Consider the following 25,879-nt stretch of genomic DNA (forward strand, 5'->3'; position numbering starts at 1 on the left):
AACAACTTATAAAAATAAGCCTTATTTTTATTAGAATTTTTCATTGTCTAAAGATAGTTTTCTGTTAATCAATTTTTTTTGTGCTACCAAACACTAAAAAATGTAAAAAACTATATTCATAAAATGTTTTCAAGTGAAACAATAGTTATGCCCTTTTATCAAGGCTATTAACTCCACCACAACAGGAGGCGCATTAGAAAAATACAACGAAAGTGCTAGAGACTAGAGAGATGGTGGCACCAAATTTTACAAGAGCATCCGCGCAGCAATCGGCTTCCACGGTAGATGTGATCAACTCGATTGCTAGGAAATGTCAGATGTTTCCTGTAATCAGTTAGGAAAGGTTCCAGTGATTGGTTGTTCATAGAATTTTTCATGAGATGGACCACAATCAAGCATCTCTTCGCTACTTCGCTGTCTTCCATGCCCTTTCAGTTTTTCTCCATATTTAATCTAACGCTCTGACGTTTTACGTCTATAGTCTATACATCACTTTCTTTCAACCAATCGACAAACACTGTAGTCCCACCAACTACAATCAAGTATTCAACACTTCCTTTCACCTTTTTCTTTTCTGAATTGCACAGCTTCTTTAAACTGCACCACAAACACGTTACCCAAAAAAAAAAGTTTTGTTATTTAACTGGGGTCTGGAATCAATCAAAATGTCGAAACATCACGAACCTTTTCTATGCTTTTGGAATGCCCACTTGGTTTAAGGATCAAAGTTTTGTTATTAGTCTATACTGACTATGTACATCACTTTCTTTCAACCAAACGACAAACACTGTAGTCCCTACCAACTGCAATCAAGTATTCAACACTTCCTTTCACCTTTTTCTTTTCTGAATTGCACAGCTTCTTTAAACTGCACCACAAACACGTTACCCAAAAAGAAGTTTTGTTATTTAACTGGGGTCTGGAATCAATCAAAATGTCGAAACATCACGAACCTTTTCTATGCTTTTGGAATGCCCACTTGGTTTAAGGATCAAAGTTTTGTTATTAGTCAATCAAAGTTTTGTTATTAGTCTATGCATCACTTTCTTTCAACCAAACGACAAACACTGTAGTCCCTACCAACTGCAATCAAGTATTCAACACTTCCTTTCACCTTCTTCTTTTCTGAATTGCACAGCTTCTTTAAACTGCACCACAAACACATTACCCAAAAAAAAGTTTTGTTATTTAACTGGGGTCTGTGGAATCAATCAAAATGTCGAAACATCGCGAACCTTTTCTATGCTTTTGGAATGCCGAAAATACGGAAAAATTGTGTTTCCCCCTCTCACATTTATGATGGATCTTACTATAAATTTAATGAACAGACCTCATCATAAATGTGAAAGGAATAAGCACAATTCTTTATGCTCAAAAAATACCTAAGAATTACTCTTGAAATGCCCACTTGGTTTAAGGATTTTGTAATACCATTGATTCCTTTAATCACGTAAGTCACGTTGTGTCTGCTGGACAGCACGAGCAGATACTAAAAACAAGAATCATCGTCATCCGTTTGCTTATGGTTTTTTTTTTAAATAAAAAATAAAATAAAATAAAAATATTTTATATAATTTTTCCCAGTCAATCCATATGCTAAATGGGCGTCAGCAATGATTTATAATTGTGGATTTTTTCCTAAAAGTTTCAGATTTTTTTTTTTAACTACACAAGATTTAGATTTTTTAGATTTTTTAGGGTATTTTATCAATAGATTTTCTTAAATTCTAATCATACTTTAATAATTTAATGGTCTAAATTCTACCATATCATCATTCTACTGACAATATTCTTAAAATAATAAAATAATATTATAAACAAAACAATTAAGGTTATTGCTAGTAGAATGCTAACATGACAAAATATAGACCATTAAATCACTAAAAAAATTTTAAAATTTAAAGAAATCTAATTGGTAGAATACTTTAGAAAATCTAAAAGATCTGAATCCAACTACAAGAGAGTTTTATAAGGCTAGTTAAAAGCTTTTTTCATTCTTCATAATTGACATAATTTTTTTAAGTAAAGTATGTTAAAATGCTTAAAATTCTTTTGTGATTGTGTTAATGCACAACTAAATGAATTTTAATTTGAATTAAAATGATGAATTTAATCATTTAACACTCATGTATCATAGGATCCTCAAATTTCTAGGATTAAAATGAACTCATTTAATATAATAAGTTTAACAATTCCATCACTGTTCCGGATATCATAGGATCCTCTAATTTCTATTATTAGCTATTCTTCTCTCTTTCTCTCTCATGATTTTGGCCAATTAATATTGCTCACCCAAGCGACCAAATACAGAATTATATCTAGTGATTTGTCTCTCGAAAAAGGTACCTTTGCATCTATAAAGTTTGCTATTCACGGTTGTTGATAGCACAAAACAAAACAGAGAAAGAAAAGGGAAAACCATGGCTTTATGTGGAGTGCTTTTAAAGCAACAGATACTGCTTTTGCTTGGGTTGATAGTTTTAGCAGCAACAAAAGCATCTCAACCCAATTCGAGCTGTGGAAACGTAAGCTGTGGAAATGTTAGCATCCCCTTCCCGTTTGGAACAGAAAAGGGTTGCTACCTTAATGAATCTTTCCTCATCACTTGTGACAACACTTCTGAGACTACACCAAAACCATTTCTGTCTTATACTAAAGTACCTGTGCTCAACATATCACTGGATGGTGAATTGCAAGTCTCAATCTCCAAAGCCCGTCGTTGTTCCAAAGGTGTCCCCGAAAACACGTCGGAGTTTAGAGCAGACAACACTCTGTCAAACTTTCATATCTCGTATACGAGGAACAAGTTCATTGCAGTGGGTTGTAACATTTTTGGGTTTTTTGATGGCTATTCATCACAGGGAAAGAAATATCCTACTGGATGCGCAGCACTCTGTGACAACGACAGTGTGGTGGACACTTCTGAATGCTCTGGCATTGGCTGCTGTCAAGCTCCTATACCAAAAGGAGTTTCAGGTTTTTCAGTGAACTTTTGGGACGTTGAACAAAACAATGTCGTGGCAACCAACTTAAATTCATGTGATTACGGTTTAGTTACAGAAGAGACATACAACATTTCGCTCCTACGTCAGGAAATTTTACAAAATAGAACGACTTTTCCAATGGTACTTGATTGGGCAGTTGGAGACGAGACATGCGAAGATGCAAAAGGAAATTCAGAAAGCTATGCATGTAAGGCAGAAAACAGTACATGTTACAATTCCACTAACGGTCCTGGGTACCGTTGCAATTGTTCCTCAGGTTTTGAAGGAAACCCATACCTCGTTCATGGTTGCAAAGGTATTAGCTAACAAACATTTGGATTTTTTTTTTTTTTTTTTTTTTGGAGTTTAGTAAACAAGATATTACCCATTTGTTGCATGAAAAAGAATCTGTTCTTATTTTGAGTTCTTTGTTGCTGCATAAGTATAGAGATTGTATTGCTAACTTTTGATAGTCTGCACTGTGGTTCAGATATTGATGAGTGCCAAAATTCTCCCTCTCCCTGCGCCAAAAACGAAATATGCACCAACCTTCATGGGGATTATAAATGCTCTTGTAAGAAGGGGTACGAACAACATACAAGTACAACAGGTTGCCATCGAGTCAGCCAATCTAAGGATATCATTATTGCATTGTGTAAGTATATATAGGACTACTATTATTTTTATTATTAACAGAATATTTGTGTGATGCATCATATATGGATTAAAATAACAAAAAATATACGTTTAACTAAATATGTTTTTTTTTTTTTACCTGTCAAAAAAAAATAGTATCTCTTTGAAAATCATTTGAAGTCCTAATGATGCCGAATCACAATCAATAAGCTTTGCCACTCAACAAATAGAAATATGCTAACAAATAACTCAGTTTTAATTAAATAAAACTATAAACTCTTTTTCAAATAAATATATTACACTAATATATTTACATTGAAAGCTTAGCAGCTCCCCCTCCCCCACCGAAAAAAAAAAAAAACACAAAGATTTACTAATTAATGAACTTTGTTAAATTAATTATTGGTCTTATTCATAAGTGAAATCAAAATACATACTGATTTAGTCTTTTCTTTTCTTTTTTTTTTCCATTTTTTTATAAGAACAATAGAAAGGTAAGAAAATGAAAATATGAGGAGAAAGGGGGAGGAAAGAATTCTAAAAGCTAGTTTATTTATAAAAATAAAATTAAAAGAACTATAAAATAAAATTAAAAAAAGCTAATTGCTAAATTATTTGCAAAAAAAATTGAGACAATTACACACTACAATTTTTTGGTCCTCATATATTTTTAGTTTCAATTTTCGTCTTATACATTTAATTATGTCAATTTCATCTTTAAAACTTCCAAAAGAAGTTCCTTTAATTTTTCAGTTCTTTCCCTCAACTCAATATGAAGTCATTTTTATGCCTATAAGTTGATTTAGTTAAAGGTAAAATTGATTTGATTTTTAAAATTGAGGGATGAAATTGACATAATTAATAAAAAAGAGATAAAATTGATAAAATACAGTATATGATCGAGAAAGAAATTGAAACTCAGTAAGGTATAATATGGCCAACGTAATGCTCTCAATCCATTTAATCAGTACCTTCCCTTTGCTCTCTTCCATGCTCTTTCAAATTTTCTTCCTATCAAACGCATCAAAAACTATTAAATATGTCACTTTCTTTTAACCTAAAATGACACAAACTCCCCCTACCAAACGCACTTATCCTCTTCTTTTTTTCTTTTTTTTCTTTTTTTTTTTTTTTTTTTTGGTGAATTGCTCCGCTTCTTTAAACTAAACGACAAACGTAAGTCTATGATGTAACTGTAGAATAGATCAAAACGGAGAAATATCTCCAACTTTATTAGTCACGTTAGTCACACTTTTGTTGGAGAAAGTGGCACGGTAATAAAAGAAAGAATCAACGTTATCCTCTTTTATCTATCTTCTCTGTTTAGGTTTTTTCAGTTGGACTCGATTTAAAAGCTACAATAATAAAACATTCTTTATGGTTATGATTTTTCTCAGCCAAGGCATATACGTCATATACTAAAAGGGCACCATCTTTAATTAGCTTCAAACGTTTAAAAGTTGAAAAAGAGCTGTTCCTCTTTATTTCCTAGAGACTATCACAAAAAAATTGAAGCTCCAATGGCTGCTGTTGAATAAATTTTTTTTTTTTTTTTTTTTTTTAATGTAATGACGATATGTAATATTCCTCTCACATGAGTTCATTCCATGTGAAAGATGTATTACATATCACTATTGTGCCCAGAGAATCACTATAGCACTTTAAAAAATAAATTTGTTGACGATGCAAGAAATTGTCAATTGTATTCTTGTCTATATTGATTGACGATGTTAGGGCTTCTTTAACAATCGATCTACAAATAAAGTCAAATAAAAAAGGGAAAGAATACTAGTATGGTGTTGGCCAAAGGCCCTCCAATGATCAAGTTAAAAATAGTTAAAAAAATTCAATTAATAATACAATTTGAGAGAATAATATGGCTAGTTTGTAGATATCAAAATGCCTACCTTTTTCTTCCATATGGTATTGGTTTAATAGCATTCATCTTCATTTTGGTAATGAATGTTCTCATTTATGAATTGGGAAACACTTACCCATAAGTACTAGACATTTATTATCTTCAACGGCCATTCATCTATTAGGTTTGTACGTTACTCCTTTATTATGGACGATTAAGAATTTACACACATCATTTGCTATAGTGATTTTCTACATCTAAATAGTCATTATAGCTCTCCAAACCCTTAATTATTTTGTAATTGTTCTCAATACCAACAAACCGTCACAAACATAACCTCAAGAAAATTCTCTCTCTCTAGGTTCTCTTGAATTTAGTAGGTTGGGTATGGATTAAGTGTAGGGAGAAATAAGTTAATGAAATACAGAAATTGAGGGAGAAAAAAAAAAGAATAAAAATATTATTTTAATGAAATAGAGAAAAGATGAGGACGTTGTTTAAGGGTATGTTTGAAAAACTGGTTTGTTTAAATGAAAAATACGTTTCAAATTCTTCAAGTTTGCATGAAAATTTAAATAGATGATCCTAAACTAAAGCTGGAATCCTAAACTTCGATGTTAAAACTCTTTAGTGTACTATTTCACTTTTTAATAGATTTAACAAATTAAAATAAAAATCCTAATTTATTTGTCAAAATGATATTCAATATCCAACCCCTTTTTTTTTTTTATAATTCATTATTTTGGGAAAGAGAAATTAAGAAAGTAGGGGAAAGAGATATCAATATAAATGAATGAACGAGGATGATGATAGATAAATAATAGCAATAATAAAATAAAATAATGATCTTCGTAATAACCATATATGGTTATTATGAAGATCATTATATATAAATAATAATAACAATAATTATTATTATATAAATATTAGCAATTAATTGAAGTAGTTGAGTTCAAAGAGAAAAAAAACAAAATAATCTTCTTATGTCCTTATTTACATCTCTTATATTTAAAAAACTATTTGACAAAAGTATTATAACACCTTATACATTTTTAATGTTTATAATAGACACTTTCAAAATTTTTCACTGTAACAATCAAATTATTAAAAAAAAAAAGTTTAAAAAATAATAATAAAAAATTTTATTACATAAACGAGGATTTTGATTCTCAACTAGGTTCATTGCCCAAACAAGTCAAAGGCAATGCATTTTAAAGTTGGCTCATATTTGACTTTGGGGCAATAGTCAAAGGGCCTTAATTATAGTTGGTTTGATAGTTCGAATAACGGCGCACTATAAGATACAATGGCATTTTAGGAATTTAGACCTTTTTTTTTTTTTTTTTTCAGAGAAAACCCTGGATTGTGTTAGGTAATGTAAATACTGTTTTAATCCTATTTTCACATTTAATGAGTTATTAAGTATTAGTTGTTCACTCCTTTGGACGTAAGAACAATGTTGAACCACATATACTCTGTGTTGAAATATTGTTTTAAATTTACCATGGTATTTTCAAAGAAATTATATATTCTTAGCTAATTTTCTTATTCTCAACCAACAAAGGGACATTGTCTTTTTTAGAAAGGATCGATGTCCAGTCAAACTTGGTTCACCAGTTCTCTTTTAGTTGTGCTATTTTTTTTTTTTTTTAGATGAAAGAAATTTGATAATCACTCATAGTATATGTTACTCTAGCAGTCAACTGCAAACTACACTGTAAATAAAATATTGATGGTGTCATCTTCATATGATACATATGTTATATATTTATTTTTCTATCGTGTCAAAATGTTTGCCATTACGAAGGCAATGATATTAACAAAAGTATAAAGTTAAAATGTCCTACTTGCTGAGAAAATGCATGTTTGAGTATGTGCAGGTATCAGCATAATAAGCCTCTTAGTAGTTCTTTTGGGAGGTTCTTGGATACTTTGGGGTTGGAAAAGAAGAAAGCACATCAGAATCAAAGAAAAATTCTTTCAACAAAATGGTGGCCTATTGTTAAAACAGCAACTTTCTAGTAAACAATGGTCTATCGAGACAACCAAAATCTTTACATCAGAAGAGTTGAAAAAGGCCACCAACAACTATGATGAGAATACAATCCTTGGCCAAGGAGGCTATGGAACAGTGTATAAAGGAAAACTATCTGATAACAGAGTCGTTGCCATTAAAAAGTCAAAAATTGGTGATCAAAGCCAAATTCAGCAATTCATAAATGAAGTGATTGTGCTTACCCAAATTAGTCATAGGAATGTGGTTAAGTTATTTGGTTGTTGCCTAGAAACAGAAGTGCCCTTACTAGTTTATGAATTCATTACAAATGGGACTCTTTGTGAGCACATTCATGATAAAGGCCGATCATCCTTACTTTCATGGGAAAAACGTCTGAAGATTGCAACAGAAACTGCTGAAGCACTTGCATACTTGCATTCAGCAACTTCTATGCCAATTATACATAGAGATGTGAAAACTGCAAATATACTATTAGACGATAATTACACAGCAAAAGTGGCTGACTTTGGAGCTTCAAGGTTGGTACCTCTTGATCAAACACAATTGACCACTTTGGTGCAAGGAACTTTGGGGTACTTGGACCCAGAATACTTGCAAACTAGCCAACTAACAGAAAAAAGTGATGTATATAGCTTTGGCGTTGTTATGGCAGAGTTGCTGACAGGTAAGAAGGCACTTTCTTTTGATAGGCCTGAAATTGATAGAAATCTAGCAATATCCTTTGTTTCTGCTATAAAAGAGGATCGCCTACTTCAAATTCTTGAAACTCACATTGTCAATGAGGGTAATATGGAGCAACTAAAGGAAGTTTCTAATGTTGCAAAAAGGTGCCTAAAGTTGAGAGGGGAGGATAGACCTTCTATGAAAGAGGTGGCAACAGAGCTAGAGGGATTGAAGAGTATGGAAAAATATTCATTGGGAAGCATTGATGCCAATACAAAAAAGACTGAGTACTTGCTCAGTGCAACTAGTCACTCTTTTGAAATTGAAGGTTGTTCTACCAGTACAGCTGCCGAGTATGATAGCATGAAAGACCAATTATTGAAACTCGTAGATAATGGGAGATAATTACTTACTCTTCGCTAATATATTGGTACACTTGATTATTAAATTTGCTGTGGTGTTATTACCAAGTAAGCAATCAACTGAGAATCTTGGAAGTTCAAAAGTTGTTTGGAAAGTTGGACTTAGCCTATGGGTCTGTCTTAAAATAAGATGAGTATTTATTGAATATTATCATGTGTGCCTTGTAACTTGTATGTATCTTGGGAGCTAGGTTATGACTATTAAAAGTTGTAGTAATTAAGTGAGTACTTGTATCATTAGGTTATATGTATGATGGAGACGTAGGATTCTGATTGAGTCTTTTATATTGATTGTAATCATTTGGTTAAGTGCATTTTCCATTTATCCATTTCTTTTTGTTGCTGCGCCTATGAATTTTCTAATTCTCTCTTCCTCCCTTTTTACACAATTTATAGTTAACCATATACTGTATCTCTTTTGGTTACCAAAAATTAGTTGGACTAGATGGTGGAAGTAGAAGTGAAAAAGAAATTCTGTATGACACTATCTTGCTTTTGAATATGTTATAGATTAGTTCACAAAAATGAAATTGATAAAATAGAAACACAATGTAAGAAGAAACAGTGATAAAGTAGAAAAAAACTTAAACCGCGTAAACAATTTGAAAATGAAGTTGTCAATGGTGAGAGAATAGTTAGCTCTCAAATTGAAATTGGATTTGTAAAGTTGTGATTTACAACTATGTTTTATGTTGGCTTTTATTCCGTGTTAAATTTGATTGAATTTTGTTCAATCATTTCTCTATATGTTTGTGAGATTTAATGTAAAGTTTGAGTGTGAGAGTTTGGTGAAGAATTGTAAAGATAGTAAAGTTCGCGACTGGCTCACGAGGGGACAACCCGCAAAAGGTCAAATGAGAAACACATGCTGGAATCTGAACAGTCTTTTGCCAGGCTGTATTTCGTGAGTCAGTTCACAACTTAGACCAAGTCGTGAGTGACTCGCGAAACTCTCTACCTGAAACGTTTTAAAGTGCGCTTTTCTCATTGCTTTACCAACACTATATAAGCCCACATTACCCACAAAATTGTAAGGAGATTTTCAGAGAGAAAACCCTAGCAATACACTTGAGAGTTAGAGATTGTAAACCCACAATCATCTATACAATTTCTCTTAGTTTTCCTCTTCTCTTACCTCTCCAATTACAAATCATTGAGAGGTTCTTAGCCCAAATACTTACCTCACACAATCTAAGTGTTAATGGAAGTTTTGATATGTGTGAGAAGCATTGGAAAAAGCCATCGATTGGCGGATGCAATTTGGAGCTAATTGCGGGATCTAGATAACTAGTAAAGACATGGCTCAGTGAAGCCCGTTGATAGCTAGAACTTAAAGGATTTAAGTACATTGGGTAGATTAGGCTTAGAACATCTTTTTGATATTCGTGTAATCCAACTTTATTCGCTAGTGGATTGATTCGACTTGACGGGCCGTGGAGAGGTTTTCGCCGAGTACTTTGGTTTCCTCTTTAATAACACGTCTCGGTGTTATCTTGTGTTTGCATCTCTCTTCCCTTACTCTTTATGCTTTACTTTTATTATCTATAGTATTTGCTTATGCCTTAGAGAGTTGTTCTAGTTACATTGCATTACACTTACTCTTATTCCACACTTAGTTAAATAGGGTAAAAGCAATCTAACCGTAAGTTTTAATTTGGGGGTCTAAACAAGCAATAGTGTTTTCACACTATTTGAGCTTTCAATTGGTATCAGAGTTGGTACACATATTAAGATTTGATTATCTTTGTGTGATCCTAGACCCTCCTTTAGCTATGGAAAAGGCTAACATGAATTGCAATTCATGTGTTTGTGATAATGACACTATTAGCTTTTTTAGAGAATGTCCTAGTAATAAGCTCATAGAATTGTTAAAATCAAAGATACATGCTAGAATCTTCATACACATGCTAAAATGTTTAGAGCATAGGAATCACATGTTACATAATAGCTTGTGTGAGTTTAATTCCTTGATTGAGAAGTATAAGAGAAGGAATATACACTTATGAAGCTTGATAACCTCTGTTGGGTTAAGATAGCTTGACCTCGGTTAATTAATTCAATTACCCAAGTTGATTAATTAGGTTCAATTACATGCAAATCGTGAAGGCACTAACAAATCACCAATTAAACTAAATGTAGTAGAAATTAAATTGACATGGTGATTTGTTGACAAATAGGGAAAATCTCTCGCAAGGCAAAAACTCCACTAGGTGATTTTAAGGTTACCACTTCAAAGAATCCACTAATCAACAATCAAGCGGTTACAAGTATAAGGAATCTTACTAACTACCCTAGCCTATCCCGAAATACCAGCCTATAGTTAAATCTTCACTCTAATATCCAATTGGACTTGATCTTGTAATAGCCTTCTTTCCTTTGATGTACAAATCTCCAATATGTGACTAACTATTTGCACAGATCCCAGTACATGACTAACTCTAGCAACTTGAACAGATGTTGTTGGCTGTAAAGTTCTTCGCTTCATCAACAGTGAAAATCTGGAAGCACTTGGTTACAGAACCCTATGACATACAAACATAATAGCTTCTCACAGAGAAAATAAGTCTCTTGGTCTTTGTATCCGTGTATGACAGCTTTTAAAATAAGCCTTATATATATATATATATATATCTAGGGTTGTGAGAAAAGAAACCCTAAACAAATACAAAAGCTTAGGCCGAATTTCAGATCTGGAAAACTGAAAATCTTAAGTATCGATAGATCAAGCTGTTGTTGAGCTTCACATTAAGTGTCGTTAACAAGCATCTATCGAGCTATCTGTTGAGACCTAATGAAAAGCTTTTCTTCACTTTTTTCTTGGACCAAACTTCATGAATTTTAATACAAACACTTGATATGCTTTGAACAACATATTTCTTGATGTATTAAACCCATCCTAGATATACCTAATTACAAGTAAAGTGCATTTTGTCAAAGGATTAGCTAATTACAAAAAATATGACCCTAACAATCTCCCCCTTTGGCAATCTGTGACAAAACCACAAGCATAATTATGAGAGAAGTATAAAACAACAACTCCATAACTATTACAAAAGCCAAAAAGCCAAAAGTACATAAGCCTAACTAATACAATGAACTCTTGAAAAACTTTGCAAGAAAATCGATCATGCATGATAAACCTGCAACCTGTCTTATCTGAAACACTTAAACAAGATTCATCAAATCTGAAACATAGACAAGTTGTATACAAGAAGAAACATGTGTATAAAGAGAGAAAAGAAACAACACATGTGAGATAAGGTGAAGAACATACATCATATATATATATATATATATAGAAAGAAGCAATACAATGTATGAATAAAAAGGTCACAAGACCATGGTACATGTAGAGAGAAAAGATACAACAAAACCTCACTACATCACTCAAAACACACTTCCCCTACTAGTCTATCTCTATTCTATCTCTCCCCCTAACAAAAAGATTAATCTTATATACAAAACTACTCCCCCTTTTTGTCATGTGTGACAAAAGGTGAATCACTAAGAGGGGGTCATCTCATCATCAGTCCCGGAGAAAGAAGCATCATCATCATCATCATCTCCACCATTCAAAGAAGACTTAGTTGGCTCGAGTGAGGGAGATGGAGAGGGAGCAAAACCACCAAGGCAAGACTGGCAGCGAGTGATGTGATCAATCTTGGTGTTCATCTAACACATCTCATCAGAAATATGGTTAAGACAACTACCAAAATCACACATATGAGTTGAAGCTGATCCATGATAGCAGCGAGAGAGACCTCAACTCTAGAAGAAAAAGAGAAGGAAGCAGATGAGGAAGAAAGGAGAAGAGAAAGGAATAGTGACATGCACATGTCAAAGGATGTGAGTGATAGTTGAAGAAAAGATTAGCTTATCATGTGTGGTAGTGTCTCGATAGCAATTTATCATAGATTCTATCATATGTGAAGGAAAATCTCTATACAAATATTCCATGAGAGAAAGAAGAAATCGAGCATAAGGCTCAGTGATAGTGTTATAGTGAGACTATGGAGTGAGTATAAAGGTCATCATCATATTAAGGATCCTTGGACCTTTAGCAAACTTAGTGGTGGAGAAATTTAGAGTTTCTCCCCATACCATGGCCTTCTCATAGAAGAGTAAGGTCTCGTCTCGAGAAACAGAATTGAGACGACAGTAACTAGGGTAATTAGGACGATCAACCCTAGAAACATGTAGTACCTCGGAAATGAACTCCACAGTGACTACGATACGTGTACCTCAGAATACTATAGTAAACCTAGGTATAGAGGTATCGATGGCATGCATGTTGGAGTAAAACTCCTGAATGTACACACTAGGACACCTCTTGGGTATCTTACATAGAGAAGCCTAACCCAGATAGCTAAACATATTGGGTAGAAAAGTGTTTGGAAAGTCAGACAGAATGACCTAGCATTTCAAATGAATTGCTTGGTTAGAAAAGTCCTCAAAGAAGTCATCTTGTGCCTTTTCATCACAGAACCTTACAAAATCAAGAAGAGGGGAGCAGAAGAAGAAGAAGAAGAACCACGATGTCTTATTTGGTTCTTAGAAGGAATGAACTTTTTAGGTGCCATGAGAAGAAAACTAAACCGAGAGACAGAGAAAGAAACATAGCAGGAAAATAAGGCACAAGAAAGAAGAAAAGAATGATGTGCAATGCATGATAATGCATGAATATGTTACATGCTAAATAAAATTGCACCATGGGTAGAACTCAATCCAAGCTACAGCACTCACAAGGTATAATAAGTCACACAATCCTAGAATGCTTGAAACATTGTTATAATGAGCATAGAATGCAATGCATGAGCATGTGAGATCATCTTAACAAAACCTAACCCAAAAAACTTAGGTCACAAAAATGCATGAATGCATGAAATATTGAGAGAAAGAAGGATTAGAGAGACTTACCAACAAATTAAGGCTTGGAGGAGGCAGAAATTGAGAAAGGAAGAAGGATTTTTGTGAAAGGAAGAGGTTTGGATCGAGAGAGAGAAGAGAGGTATCGAGATACTTGGGTTTGAAATGATTTAGATCGGACCTTAGATATATATAGAAAAGTGCAACTCAATAGATCAAGAAGGTATCGAGGAGGTGTCGAGAACTAAATCTTGATAGGTCGAGGAGGTGTCGAGAACTAGATCTCGATAGATCAAGGAGGTATCGACAAAAAACCAGGCTTAATATCAAGGAGGTGTCGAGAAGCTATCGACTAGATAGAGACTTCAGAGAAGAGGCTCGATGGATCGGGCTATCTTCCGAGAGGTATCGAGAAAACCTACAGAATCTTGATATATAGAAAAGGTGTCAAGTTGCTATTGAGCTTCTATTGAGAGTTCAGAAAAGGTGTTTTTAAGGAAGGAAAACAACATGAGATGAAACACTCAAGATAGACACCATAACAAGCAATCAAAGAGCATGTTAAGAACTCAAACACATCAACAATTCTGGATGCAAAGCATTCCTAGATCAAAGAAACACACAAACACGTCTAACCAATTTCATTTTAAAAACAAGTTTAGACAGTTTAGAAAGCATATACTACTGAAAGGTATCAAGAAAACCCACAGAATCTTGATAGATCGAAGAGGTGTCAAGTTGCTATTGAGCTTCTATTGAGAGTTCAGAAAAGGTGTTTTTAAGGAAGGAAAACAACATGAGATGAAACACTCAAGATAGACACCATAACAAGCAATCAAAGAGCATGTTAAGAACTCAAACACATCAACAATTCTAGATGCAAGGCATTCCTAGATCAAAGAAACACACAAACACGTCTAAACAATTTCATTTTAAAAACAAGTTTAGACAGTTTAGAAAGCATATACTACTACATATATTCCTTGTGATGGCCAAATCACATTGTACCTGTACAATAGTATCAAGAGTAGCAAAGAGTATGCGTGTTGTGTGTGAAAATTTTGCAAGAGAGCATAAGTAAATCATTATATGAAGAGTAATGATATAGGAGGATCAAACACATTCACACGCAATTATAATTGTTTGATGGGGGCTATCATTTTCGAGCCATAAAGCTCACATTGCTTAGAAAAAAAAAAAAAAAAAAAAAAAAAAAAAAAAACTCAAAACAAAACATAAAGAAAACAAACAAGTAAACAAGCAAAGTATCATAAACAAGACTAACTCAAACCACAACTCACACCATGCATAAGATCAAGAAAGAGATGGAATCAGTTGGAATCTTTTTTCTTCCAAATGGGAGACCTAGATGAAGAACCTTTCTTTTGCATGAACCTTTGTTTAGATGGATAAGAAGGAGAGTTGAAACCATTGAAATTAAAGAATAACATGACTACCTTAAGAAGTTCTCCAAGAGAGGCTAAAGAAAGTTGGAGTTGATTTTGGTTCCCAAAAAATGACACACTATTACTTTGTTGAGTAGCTAACCACTTATAGCAATTTGGACGAGTATGCCCAAATACTCCACAGTAATGGCAGAAAGGAGGTTTCTTTGGTTAAGTCTTCTTGTTGGTGGAGCGATGATTATTCTACTTGGTCTCTTTCTTACCAACCTTAGGAGGTGCTGCTAGAAAGGATTTTCCCTTATCACTTTTATCCTCACCCACATTTTCAGTCTTAGGATCAGTTACCTCAAAGTTATCATTATTAGCAAGTGGACCAAAAATAACTCTATTTAAATTATTAGAAGAGATACTGCAAGAAGAGAGAGAATGATCATACCTGAGACCTATTTTTTCAAATGCGGATTTCTAGAAGTTAAGCATTTCATCCAGCTTGGTACTTGAAGTCCTTTCCAATTGTGCTCTTACCTGAAATAGTTCAGCATCCAGTTTCTTGGTCTTTTCAACAAGAAAGTTGTTCTCAAACCTCATTACTCCAATGGTTTGATTAGCTTCATCAACATTATATAGGAGCATTATTGGCAACATTTTATATCTCACTACTAGTAGACCAGACATATCTTTTAGTGTTAGAGTTTGTGCACGATTTCAGGTAGCACCAAAAGAATCCCATAGTCAAAAGAGTCATTCGATATGTTAACAAAACATCTGATTATGGCATTTGGTATTCAAGAGACTCAAAAGATTGCTTAGCCGACTACTCAAACGTTGATTAGGCTGGACATATGGATGATAGAAAATTACATTAGGAAGATGTTTTATCTCGGTAATAATTTGGTGTTGTAGATGAGCAAAAAGCAGAATTCATGTCTCTATCAACTGTTGAAGCAGAGTACATTGTTGTGGGCAGTTGTTGTGCTCAACTGCTATGGATAAAAAAGCTCCTTCATGATTATGGAATCTCTCAAGACACCATGTGCATTTGCTATGATAATATAAGTGCCATTAATATATTAAAGTAGATATCACTTCATTCATGACTTGGTAGAGGAGAAAGTGGTGCATCTTGAATTCATCAATACCGAAAATAAAAAAGCTGACATCTTCACTAAACTACTTGGTGGTTCACAGCTCGAGTCACTCCGTGAGACCATTGATTTCGGTATTATTCCTTGACTCTTTTAGTTGGTGTGGCCCTTACATAGTTAACTTTTGTTCATTCATATAGAAGGGTATAATCATTTCATCATGTGATGTTTCTTTTAATTGCTTTTTTATTTAAAAGCTTGCTAGTTGTTGATCTTACTTTATTGCTTTTGTTTTGTGTGAGTAAAAATCCAAAACCACCTAAAAAGTTAAAAATCCAGAAAGTTTGATCACTTGTGTTATGTCATATCACATGTAGAGTTTGGCCTAGTACCTTCGTACTTATGGCGTAGTGTATTTACGAGCTTAACTTGTTATGTATGCACATATTGAATATGAGTGATATTTAGAAATCTATGTTTGATTGTTGTAAATAGATCTTTAAGCTTGTCATGAATGTCTAGCTGATAGCCTTGATTGATCTTGATACATGCATAGACTTGATCTTATATATCTCCTCACATTTAATTTTTTCTGTCAAAAAGCTCTTTAAACGTCAATCTCTAAACAGGAGAAAGAGTTGAAAAAGCCTTACTTCAAAAACTAGTTAAACTAGGAAAAGGTGGAGCAAAATGTATTTAAAATGTATGATGCCAAAGCAAAAGGCTTATTCTCCAAAAAAATATAAAAAATTCCATGGCATCAATGCTAAAAATTGAGTTGTATTGCTCAAAAAGTATGAAAAATGAAAGCCAAATGAAAAGCTTTCAATCAATGTAAACACCTTTGTGAGGGGTCATATACGTTCATTTCTACTAGTGAGATAGGTCACTTGACTTCTTGCTATATGTGTATGACTTGATTGAATTGATCATTGAGGTTTTATGCTAGACTATGGGCTAATTCATATTTGATACTCACACACAACACACAAGTCTAATGTTCAATGAATATCTATTTCATTTATGTGATTGTACGTGTTTAAATGTGATGTTTGTATGCTTAATTGCTTGTTGATCAAACCTAAAAAAAATTTTGAGTGTTTTATTTGTTTTTGGAAGTGATTTTTGTCACTCTTGATTTAAAAGTTTTTCTCAAAATCTCAAAATTTTTGTGCTAAAAAACTTGCTGTCTGGCAGTTTTGCAACTCGTTTCGCGAGTGGATGCACTCTCCTTCAAGTCGCGAAAATAGTTGAGCAAAATTCTAGTTTCTTCACAAATTTAGGCAGAGAGTTTCACAACTCAAACCTGACCCACAAAACTTTGCCCTGTGCAATTACACATTTTGTGAGTAACTCATGAGTGGCTCGCAAGTCATTGACTCGTGAAATGCGCGAAAAGACAATTTTTAAAGGGCTCGAAATGTCTGTTTTCAAAAATATTGTCTTTTTGCTCCTCGCAACTCCCTCTCCTCAAATCTCAAATTTTCTTCAAAACTCAACCATTTTCCCTTGGATTTCTGCTCTAAGCCTTCTCTAAGATAATTTCAAACATCTTTTCTCTTTCTATTCCTTAGATTGCTTAAAACCTAGGGTTGGGTTTATTTTGAATGGGAGTTGGGAAATTTCTTTTATGTCAAAATTTTTTCAATTTTGTTGATTAGGCTTAGTCGCATTTGTGTTGTTGATGATGAGTTGGCCCCATGTAGCTTTTCAAAATTGTATTAAGGCATATTTTCACATGTTCATGCATTTTTCATCATATAGGGTTAATATGTGCATATTAGGTGTTTGATGAAATGCCCCTTAGGCATTTTTGCACTCGTTTGGACTCCGATGAGTACCAAACTTTGGGGTTTGCCATGTTTACTTATTTGTAACATGTTTCTATCATTGTTTGTGTGTTTTACACACTTTCCTCCATGTATGCTTGTTCATGCCTTGATCATGCATTGCATACACACCCTTGGTGCACACATACCCTTGTTACACACACCCTATCACACTTGACATGTCATACATAATTTCATGCTTTTAGTCTAATTAGACCTCTAGCTTCTATAACATGTTTTTTTGTTCTCGTTTATGCTATTTTAACTTTTTTTTATAGATTTTTTTAGCTTTTTTGTACTAACTTGCATTTAATCAAGTTTGTTGCCATTTTTGTGTATGGTTTGTGCTTTGTTTCTCATTTTTTTTACATGGTTCTAAAGAAAAGGCTAAAGGGAGAGAGAGAAAACCACTTGGGGAGGCTAAGCCTCCTATCTACTAAACATTGCCCTTTTTGGGCTTGCATCTTCTTGCTTGTATTCTTGTGCTTCCTAGCTTGCGTCTTGGAAATTTCGCCCTCGCTCCAAGCGTGTACATGCAACAACAAAAGAAACACAAAGCCAACATACAAACTAAAGAAAAGACAAAGAAACAAAGACAGCACACAAAGGGAAAACAAACAAAAGATAGCACATAAAGGGGCAAACAAACAAAGGATAGCACACAAAAGGGCAAACAAGCATGTTATCAAACAAACAAGCAAAAAAGTTCACTTGGCACTGGAGTCAGTCACGTACTAGGATCCGTGAAAAGAAGTTAGTCATAGATTGGAGATTTGTGTAAAGCAAAGAAGTTTGCTACAAGATCAAGTTCACTTGGGTATTTTAAAGTGAAGGTTCAACTGTAAGTTGGTATTTTGGGATAGACTAAGGTAGTGGTAAGATTCGTCATACTTGTAACTGTTTGATTATTGATTAGTGGATTCTTAGGAGTGGTGACCTTGAATTCGCCCTGTGGGGTTTTTGCTTTGCGAGAGGTTTTCCCCATTTGTCAAAAAATCATCGAGTTATTTTTTTTTCCACCGCATATTAGTTATTTGTGATTTTTTGGTGCCTCCATGATTTGCATGTAATTTGACCTAATTAATCAACTTGGGTATTTAAATTAATTAACCAAGATCAGTCTATTTTAACCCAACAAGTGGTATCGGAGCGGGCACACTTTGATTAGGTTTAATCTTTGCTATGTGATCCATTGACCTTTTTGTTGTAGATCATGGACAATCTTTGATTGTACCTCATTTATTTGATGGTACTAACTATGCATACTAGAAAGTATGCATAAGAGCTTTTTTGCAATCCTTAGATGAAAAAGTCTAGCTAGCTATTGAAGTTGGATGGACAAAGCCAACTGAACAGCCAGTGTCATGGGATGATGACAAGATCAAAGTTACGAATTTCAACAGTCGAGCGTTGAATGTCTTATTTAGTGCTGTGACTAACGAGGAGTTTAAGAAGATCTCATCCATTGAGAGTGCTAAGGAAGCATAGACAATCCTTCAAAACACTTATAAAGGTACCAAAGCTATAAAAGATTCCATTCTTCAAAGGCTTACCACAAGCTTTGAAGAAATAAGGATGGATGACGATAAGAAGTTTGATAAATTCTATGCCAAGCTTAAAGACATAGTGAATTCTGCCTTCAACTTAGGTGAAAAGATTCCATAACCAAAGATTGTAAGAAAAATCCTTAGATCACTTCCAGAGCAGTTCCATGCTAAGATCACCTTCATAGAAGAATCAAAGGACATTGACACCATTCCTTTGACATAGTTGATTGGAAATCTGCAAACCTATGAATTAGGTTTAGTAAAGATTGGCAAGGGAGGTAAGAGTAAGAATATGGCTCTAAAAACAAAGAATGATGAAGGAGATGAGTTGTCCGCAGGTGAGACCTCAAAGTTTAAATCTTACATTACTGGACAATTCAAGAAGTTCATCAAAATTGCGAATGTCAAGGCAAGTGACAAGGATAGCAAACAGTCTGTGTTTTCTCAATCTAAGTCTCAAGATGCATTCAAGAGAGAATCCAAAGAAGTTGGACAAAGTAGCAACACTCCGGCTGGTCCAAAGTGTTGCGTGTCAAGGGTACGGACATATGAAGCAAGAATGTCCTACTTATCTTAAGTCAACTGGCAAGAACAAAGCCCTAGGTGCCACCTTGAGTGATATTGGACCAAAAGTAGATTTGGAGGAGAGTGATTAAGAAGGAACATTTATGGCCTTTAGAACAACTATTAAATCCCCCAAGGAATCTAAAGAACTAGTGGATAAGGAAGAAGAACAAATGAAGTCAAAATTTGAGAAGATTGATGAAAAAGATGACATCCATACTGCCTACTCAAAGCTTTACAAGAATTTTGAGAAGCACGAAAAGCTTTATAGGTTAGCCACAAAGAAACTGAGTGAAATGGAGTTGGAACGAGAAGAACTCTCCACTAAAGTTGAAGAAACAAATCAAACCATAGGAGCACTATAGTTTGAAAACAACATCCTGGCTAAGAAGACTAAGAAATTGGGTGCAAAATTGTTCCAAGGAAGGGCTCAACGAGAAAAAGCTTCAACTGCCAAGCTGGATGAAATGCTCAATTTCTAAAAGGCTACATCTAACAAAACTACTCTCGGGTATGATCACTCTCTCTCTCCTCTTGTAGTACTTCCTCTAGTACTTTACATAATTTCATTTTTGTTCCTCCTATTTCAAATGCCAAATCTGAGATAAATGAGCCTAAGATAGTAATAGTTAGTAAGGATAAAAATTATAAGTGCAAATCCATTCTAAGAGCACCTCCTTAAATTGTTAAGAAAGAGACTAAGCATAATAATCATCACTCACCTAATAAGAAGTCTCATCTGAAGAAACCACATTTCTGTTATCACTGTGGAGCATCGGGACACATTCGTCCAAATTGATATAAGTGGCTTGCCACTCAACAAAGTAATAGTGTTTCATCCTTTAGAAGCCAAAATCAATTACAAAATTCCTTGGCTCCTCTTGGAGAACTTCTAAAAGTTGATCTATTTCTATCTAATTTCAATGAGTTTAATACTCCCTCTTATCCACCTAAGTAAAGGTCTTAGGAAAAAAAAAAAACAAAAAAACTTCTCCTTCCTCCAAATCTCCTATTTGGAAGGAAAAAAGACTCCTCTAAGTGATTCTTTCACTTATCTTGCATCTCTGTTGTGCATTTGTTGTTTTGACTCAATCTAGTTTTATTGTTTTTTAATATGCTTGATTGTTTGTTTTGTTTCTTTTCTTCTTCTTTTTTCTTTTTAATTAAAAAAAAAATACAAAAACAGTTTGTGTATACTAGTATTTGTATACTTTTGGATGGCCATTGAAACAAAGTTTCTTAATTTTGTATCTCTTATGACTTAGATGAGCATCTTCATGCACAACTGAATTATGTGAGCTTTGTGGCTCGTTATGTGATATGTATAATTTGGTTAATCTTTTATCATTCATAACTTTATTGCTCTTTTTGACGGGAATGACTAAAAAATACTAAGAGAAAGGCATAAATAACCATCGCACCACTAAAACTCGTCAATCATAGAACATCTGTGTGTGGTTCATAAAAGTTGTGCTCAGTAAGGTGTAGCACTTGCACAACAAGAAAAAGATGTTTGGCTAACATAAATGGGTATTTATTTCTCTCTCTTATATGCCCATGCATGATATGCCTTTTATACCTTAAAAGAAAAATATATAAAGAAATGAAAAGCAAAAAGAATCAAAATATTTTTACATATGGTTGCAAGCGTGTTTCTAGGAAATGTGGGAGCTATATGATGTACCTCAAAGATGATGGTCACCCTCAAATAGTTATGATTATGTGTGAATGAATCTTGATTCTCCTATATCATTACTCTCAAATGATGAAAAACTTGTGCTTTCTTGCAAAAGTTTCACACACAACACGCAATTCTTTGCTACTTTTGATACTATTATACAAGTACAATGTGATTTGGTCATCACAAGGAATACATGTGGTAGTATAAGCTTACTGAACTGTCTTAACTTGTCTTTGAAAATAAAATCAATTAGACTTGTTTAGTTTTTGGATCTAGGAATGCTTAGCATCTAGAGTTTTTGATGTGTTTGAGTGCTTAACATACTTACATGATGTTTTTTATGGTATTTATCTTACTTGCATTCATATCATATCTTTTCTCTCTTGAAAAATCATGTTTTTTGTGCTACTCGATACTAGCTCGACATCTCTCGATCTATTGAGATTTTGTTTTCGACACCTTCTCGATATCATCTCGATTTGTCAAGATGCCCGAATCTATAGATACTCAAGAGTCATCCGGTTTCATTCTATCTCAAACACCTCGATTCCTCTTTGTTTTCTCTTGATCCAAACCTTTCTTTTTCTCAAAAATCCTTCTTCCCTTCAAGATTTCAGCCTATTCCAAGCTTTAATTCATTGGTATGTGCTCTAAATCTCTTCTTTCTTTCCTTTCTCATGCATTTCATGCATTTAGACCTAGGTTTTTCGAAAGTTTTAGGAAATTTGGGGTTTTTGAGTTTTTACAAAAATTTTTGGGTTGGGTTTTGTTACTATGATCTCACATGCTCATGCATTGCATGTTTCAACATTCTATTCATACATTCATGCATTCTAGGATTGTGTGACTGAATATCAAATGTGAGTGTTGTAGTTTGGATTGGGTTTTTTCTGATGATGCAATTTTTTTTTTGGCACGTAATATGCACATGCATTATTCTTCTTTTTTCTCTCATTCCTGAGCATCGTTTCCTGTTGTGTTTTTCTTGTTTCTCCTTCTTTAGTTTCCTGCTATGACACCAAAGAAATCCACTCCTTTGAGGAACTCGATATCTCGTTGTGGTTCTTCATCTTCTTCTTCTCTTCCCATTAGAGATAGGTTTTGTGATTCAAAATCCCAAAATGATTTTGAGGAGAAATTCTGCGACCGGGCGATTTACTCAAAACGCTAGGTCTTTCTATTTGATTTTCTAGACACTCCTTTACCCGGTGCATTTAGCTCTCAAGGTTAGGAATCGCTTTGCGAAAAAACCCTCTAGATGTCCTTGTGTGTTTATACAGGAGTTCTACTTTAACATACACGCAATTGATACCTCTTTTCCTCAATTTACTATGGTATTCCGAGGAACAAGTATCGTAGTTACACCGGACCTCATTACCGATATACTACATGTTCCTAAGGTGGCTCATCCGAACTATCCTAGTCATCCTCATCTCTGTTCTATCTCTTGAGACAAGCTAGCCTCACGCTTTTATGAGCAGCCTATGTTATGTGGTGATACTCTCAACTTCACCACCCATGACATTGCTAAGGGTCCAAGGATCCTTAATATGGTGATGACCTTTGTACTTACTCCACAATCCCACTATAACACCATCACTAAGTCCCGTTCTTGTTTTCTTTATTCTCTCTTAGAAGGTCTCTCTATAGACTTTCCTTCCACATGATAGTATCTATGATAGATATCTATCGAGACACTACCACATGTGATAAGCTAATCTTTCCTTCAGCTATCACACGCAATCTCACACACCTGCACATTTCTATTCCTTCTGCCCCTCTCTTTTTGATCATAGGTGCTATTAGTCAAGAATCTATGTAGAAGAGCATTGCATAGCTGGTAGCCAAGGCCAAGCAACCTCGTCAAGAGTCTACTCCCGCCCAGTAGAAGGAGGCTGCTTTCCGAGTTGCTGAGGATGCTGCATTTGCTTCTTGACCCTCTTATTTGTCTGCTTCATCTTCTTCTTCTAAAGTAAAGGCATCACTTGCTGCTATCTTGGATTAGCTTCAGCATATGCGAGCTGATTTTGGTAGTCATCTTGACCATCTTTTTGATGAGATGTGTTAGATGAACACTAGAATTGGTAGCATCGCTCACCGATAGTCTCGCCTTGGTTGTTTCGTCCCTTCTCCCAAGCATGATCCTTCCGTAGAGTCTTTAGCTAGTGGAGATGATGATGATGATGATGCTTCTAGCTTTGATTATGATGACGAGATAACCGTCTCTCAGTGATTCACCCAAGTGACAAAAAGGGGGAGTAGTTTTGGTTATGAGAAAATAGTCTTGTTAATAGGGGGAGAGCTAGACTAGTGATAGTGGGAGAGTGATTTTGAGATATGTAGTGAGGTTTTGTTGTATAGTTCTCACTAGTCGCTAATCCATGCGATGCACAAGATAGTTAAATAAAAATTAAAAGTATTTATTTTGCTTAAAGGTCTATGACTTGACTTAAAAAAATGTATAACTTAAAAATGAATGAAAATAAGTAATTTTTTGTTCAATATAATGGTTTAGGAAAATTCTTTTTCTTTCATATCATTGGTTCCACATAACACATTCCAGCTTGGGCTATTCTATGGTGATGACTTCACACAATACTCAACTGCAATTAAATCTACTATCCACTACCAATCAAATCTATGTTATCTTGGTAATAGATCTAAAATTTGCATTCTCATATCCTCCATCATTTAGAAGGTAACTGAAGTAATGATTGTATGTAATGTTAAAATTTTATTCTTTTACAATATAAAATTTTAAAATAATTAAAATAAAATCTAATGTTTTGAATATTTTTTGAAATAGAATTTTAAATTTCTCAAAACTTAGTTAATAGAGTTTCTACTTTACCTAAAAGTGAAATATCACAATTAATGAGAATTTAACCATTTTTTGCAAAAGAAGATAACCATAGGCCCAATTTTTATTTTATAGTATAGGATGTTACAGTTAGATTTGTACCATGTGTAATATCCTAATACCTATCTATATAAGTTTTCTTTTTAATGATGCCATAAAGGATGGAGTTTAATAGAAGTCATTTAAGATCCAACGTATCAAATAATTTTTGTTTTTTAAAAAAATGTAATTTCAAAAGTCTTTTAATTGTAAATTTTTTTAATCATAAAATAGACTCTATCTAAACTTTAAAGGAAAGCATTCGGAATTATCACATCATTGATACCATATCATGATAGTTGCAAATAGCAATATTATTATTCATGATTAATAGATGACCAATGAAACTGTGAATTAACAATTTAACAATTCAAATACCAAGTTTAAGTTACAACAACACATATATAGAAGACTCCAAATATTGAAACATACTTCTTCTGCTATTTTCATTATTCAATCAAAATTAAAGTTTCAAAGATAATTTCAATTCAATTAAACCCAATATGTACATACACATGAACGTAAAGAATTCCAAAAATAAAAACAACAATCTCCAAAAGCCTTTGCCTAATACAATCACTATTTTTTTTTTTTTAGATTGTGCATTCTTTAGTTTATGTTTCATCAAACTTTTTTCTAGTTAACCAAAATATCTCTCATATATGTTAACATTAAACCTAATAAGAAAACTTTACATACCTTTTGTTTTGAAGGCGCTCTAAGAACCAAAATCAATGCAAGAGACTGTACAGCAAAGTGGTGTTGGAAGAATAATCCAATATATATCTATATATTTCAAATATAATACAAGAATGAAAAGCTAAGTTGAAATTGTAACAAATAATTCCCAAAAAAAAAAAACTATTTATAATATAATATAGGGTTATGGATTCCTAATCAAATTTGGTTATATATACATATATATATATATATTGTAGGGACGTAGTTTGAGTCCTAAGCCCAAAAGATAAAAGGATCTAGGCCCAAGGAGCCAAATACAATGAAACCCTTGGAAAAAGAGGATGGGTAGGAAAACTAGGCTCTAACAAGTTAAACAACAATTATAATTGGCCCAAATGACAAGAAATCAAAGATAGATTGATTTTATCTAAAGAAAATTGTCCTCGACACAATCCAAGGAGATTAGTTCTTGTATATAGCTCTTGAATTTGATTACAAGTATAGTTCTTAATGCTATAGTCTTCTTCTCTCAATCCTCCGATCCCTTTTTCTTAGGGTCTTCTTTTTATTTTATACTATCTTCTTCCTCTCATCTTTACTCTCCACATGTAGATCAGATCGCTAGTGTTGATCCTTATCCTATCAGCACTTTCTTGAAGTATTCAGGGAGTAGCTATAAGGTTAAAAATTACTATTCAGGTATCACTTCCTCATTAATGCAGCTAGAGAGTTAGCTACAAA

At 33.8% G+C, this 25,879-nt stretch overlaps 1 protein-coding gene across 1 annotated transcript; it reads left to right on the forward strand.

Moving 5' to 3' along the window:
• The first annotated feature begins 2,317 nt into the window (after positions 1-2,317).
• LOC111986085 (wall-associated receptor kinase 2-like) lies at positions 2,318-8,893 on the forward strand. Its single transcript, XM_065781628.1, has 3 exons — positions 2,318-3,300; positions 3,475-3,639; positions 7,359-8,893. The coding sequence occupies exons 1-3, from the start codon at positions 2,421-2,423 to the stop codon at positions 8,561-8,563; spliced, it is 2,250 nt and encodes a 749-aa protein (XP_065637700.1). The 5' UTR covers positions 2,318-2,420; the 3' UTR covers positions 8,564-8,893.
• The last annotated feature ends 16,986 nt before the right edge of the window (positions 8,894-25,879 follow it).

This window comes from Quercus suber, unplaced genomic scaffold, assembly GCF_002906115.3.
Source record: "Quercus suber isolate HL8 unplaced genomic scaffold, Cork oak 2.0 scaffold_273, whole genome shotgun sequence".
NCBI lineage: Eukaryota > Viridiplantae > Streptophyta > Magnoliopsida > Fagales > Fagaceae > Quercus > Quercus suber.

What these genes read in the sequence shown, in the direction of transcription:
- LOC111986085 (XM_065781628.1), top strand. Translation starts at nt 2,421, where the DNA reads ATGGCTTTATGTGGAGTGCTTTTAAAGCAACAGATACTGCTTTTGCTT. An exon ending in CCTCGTTCATGGTTGCAAAG is followed by an intron (nt 3,301 to 3,474) that starts GTATTAGCTAAC and finishes ACTGTGGTTCAG; the next exon opens with ATATTGATGAGTGCCAAAAT. An exon ending in GGATATCATTATTGCATTGT is followed by an intron (nt 3,640 to 7,358) that starts GTAAGTATATAT and finishes GAGTATGTGCAG; the next exon opens with GTATCAGCATAATAAGCCTC.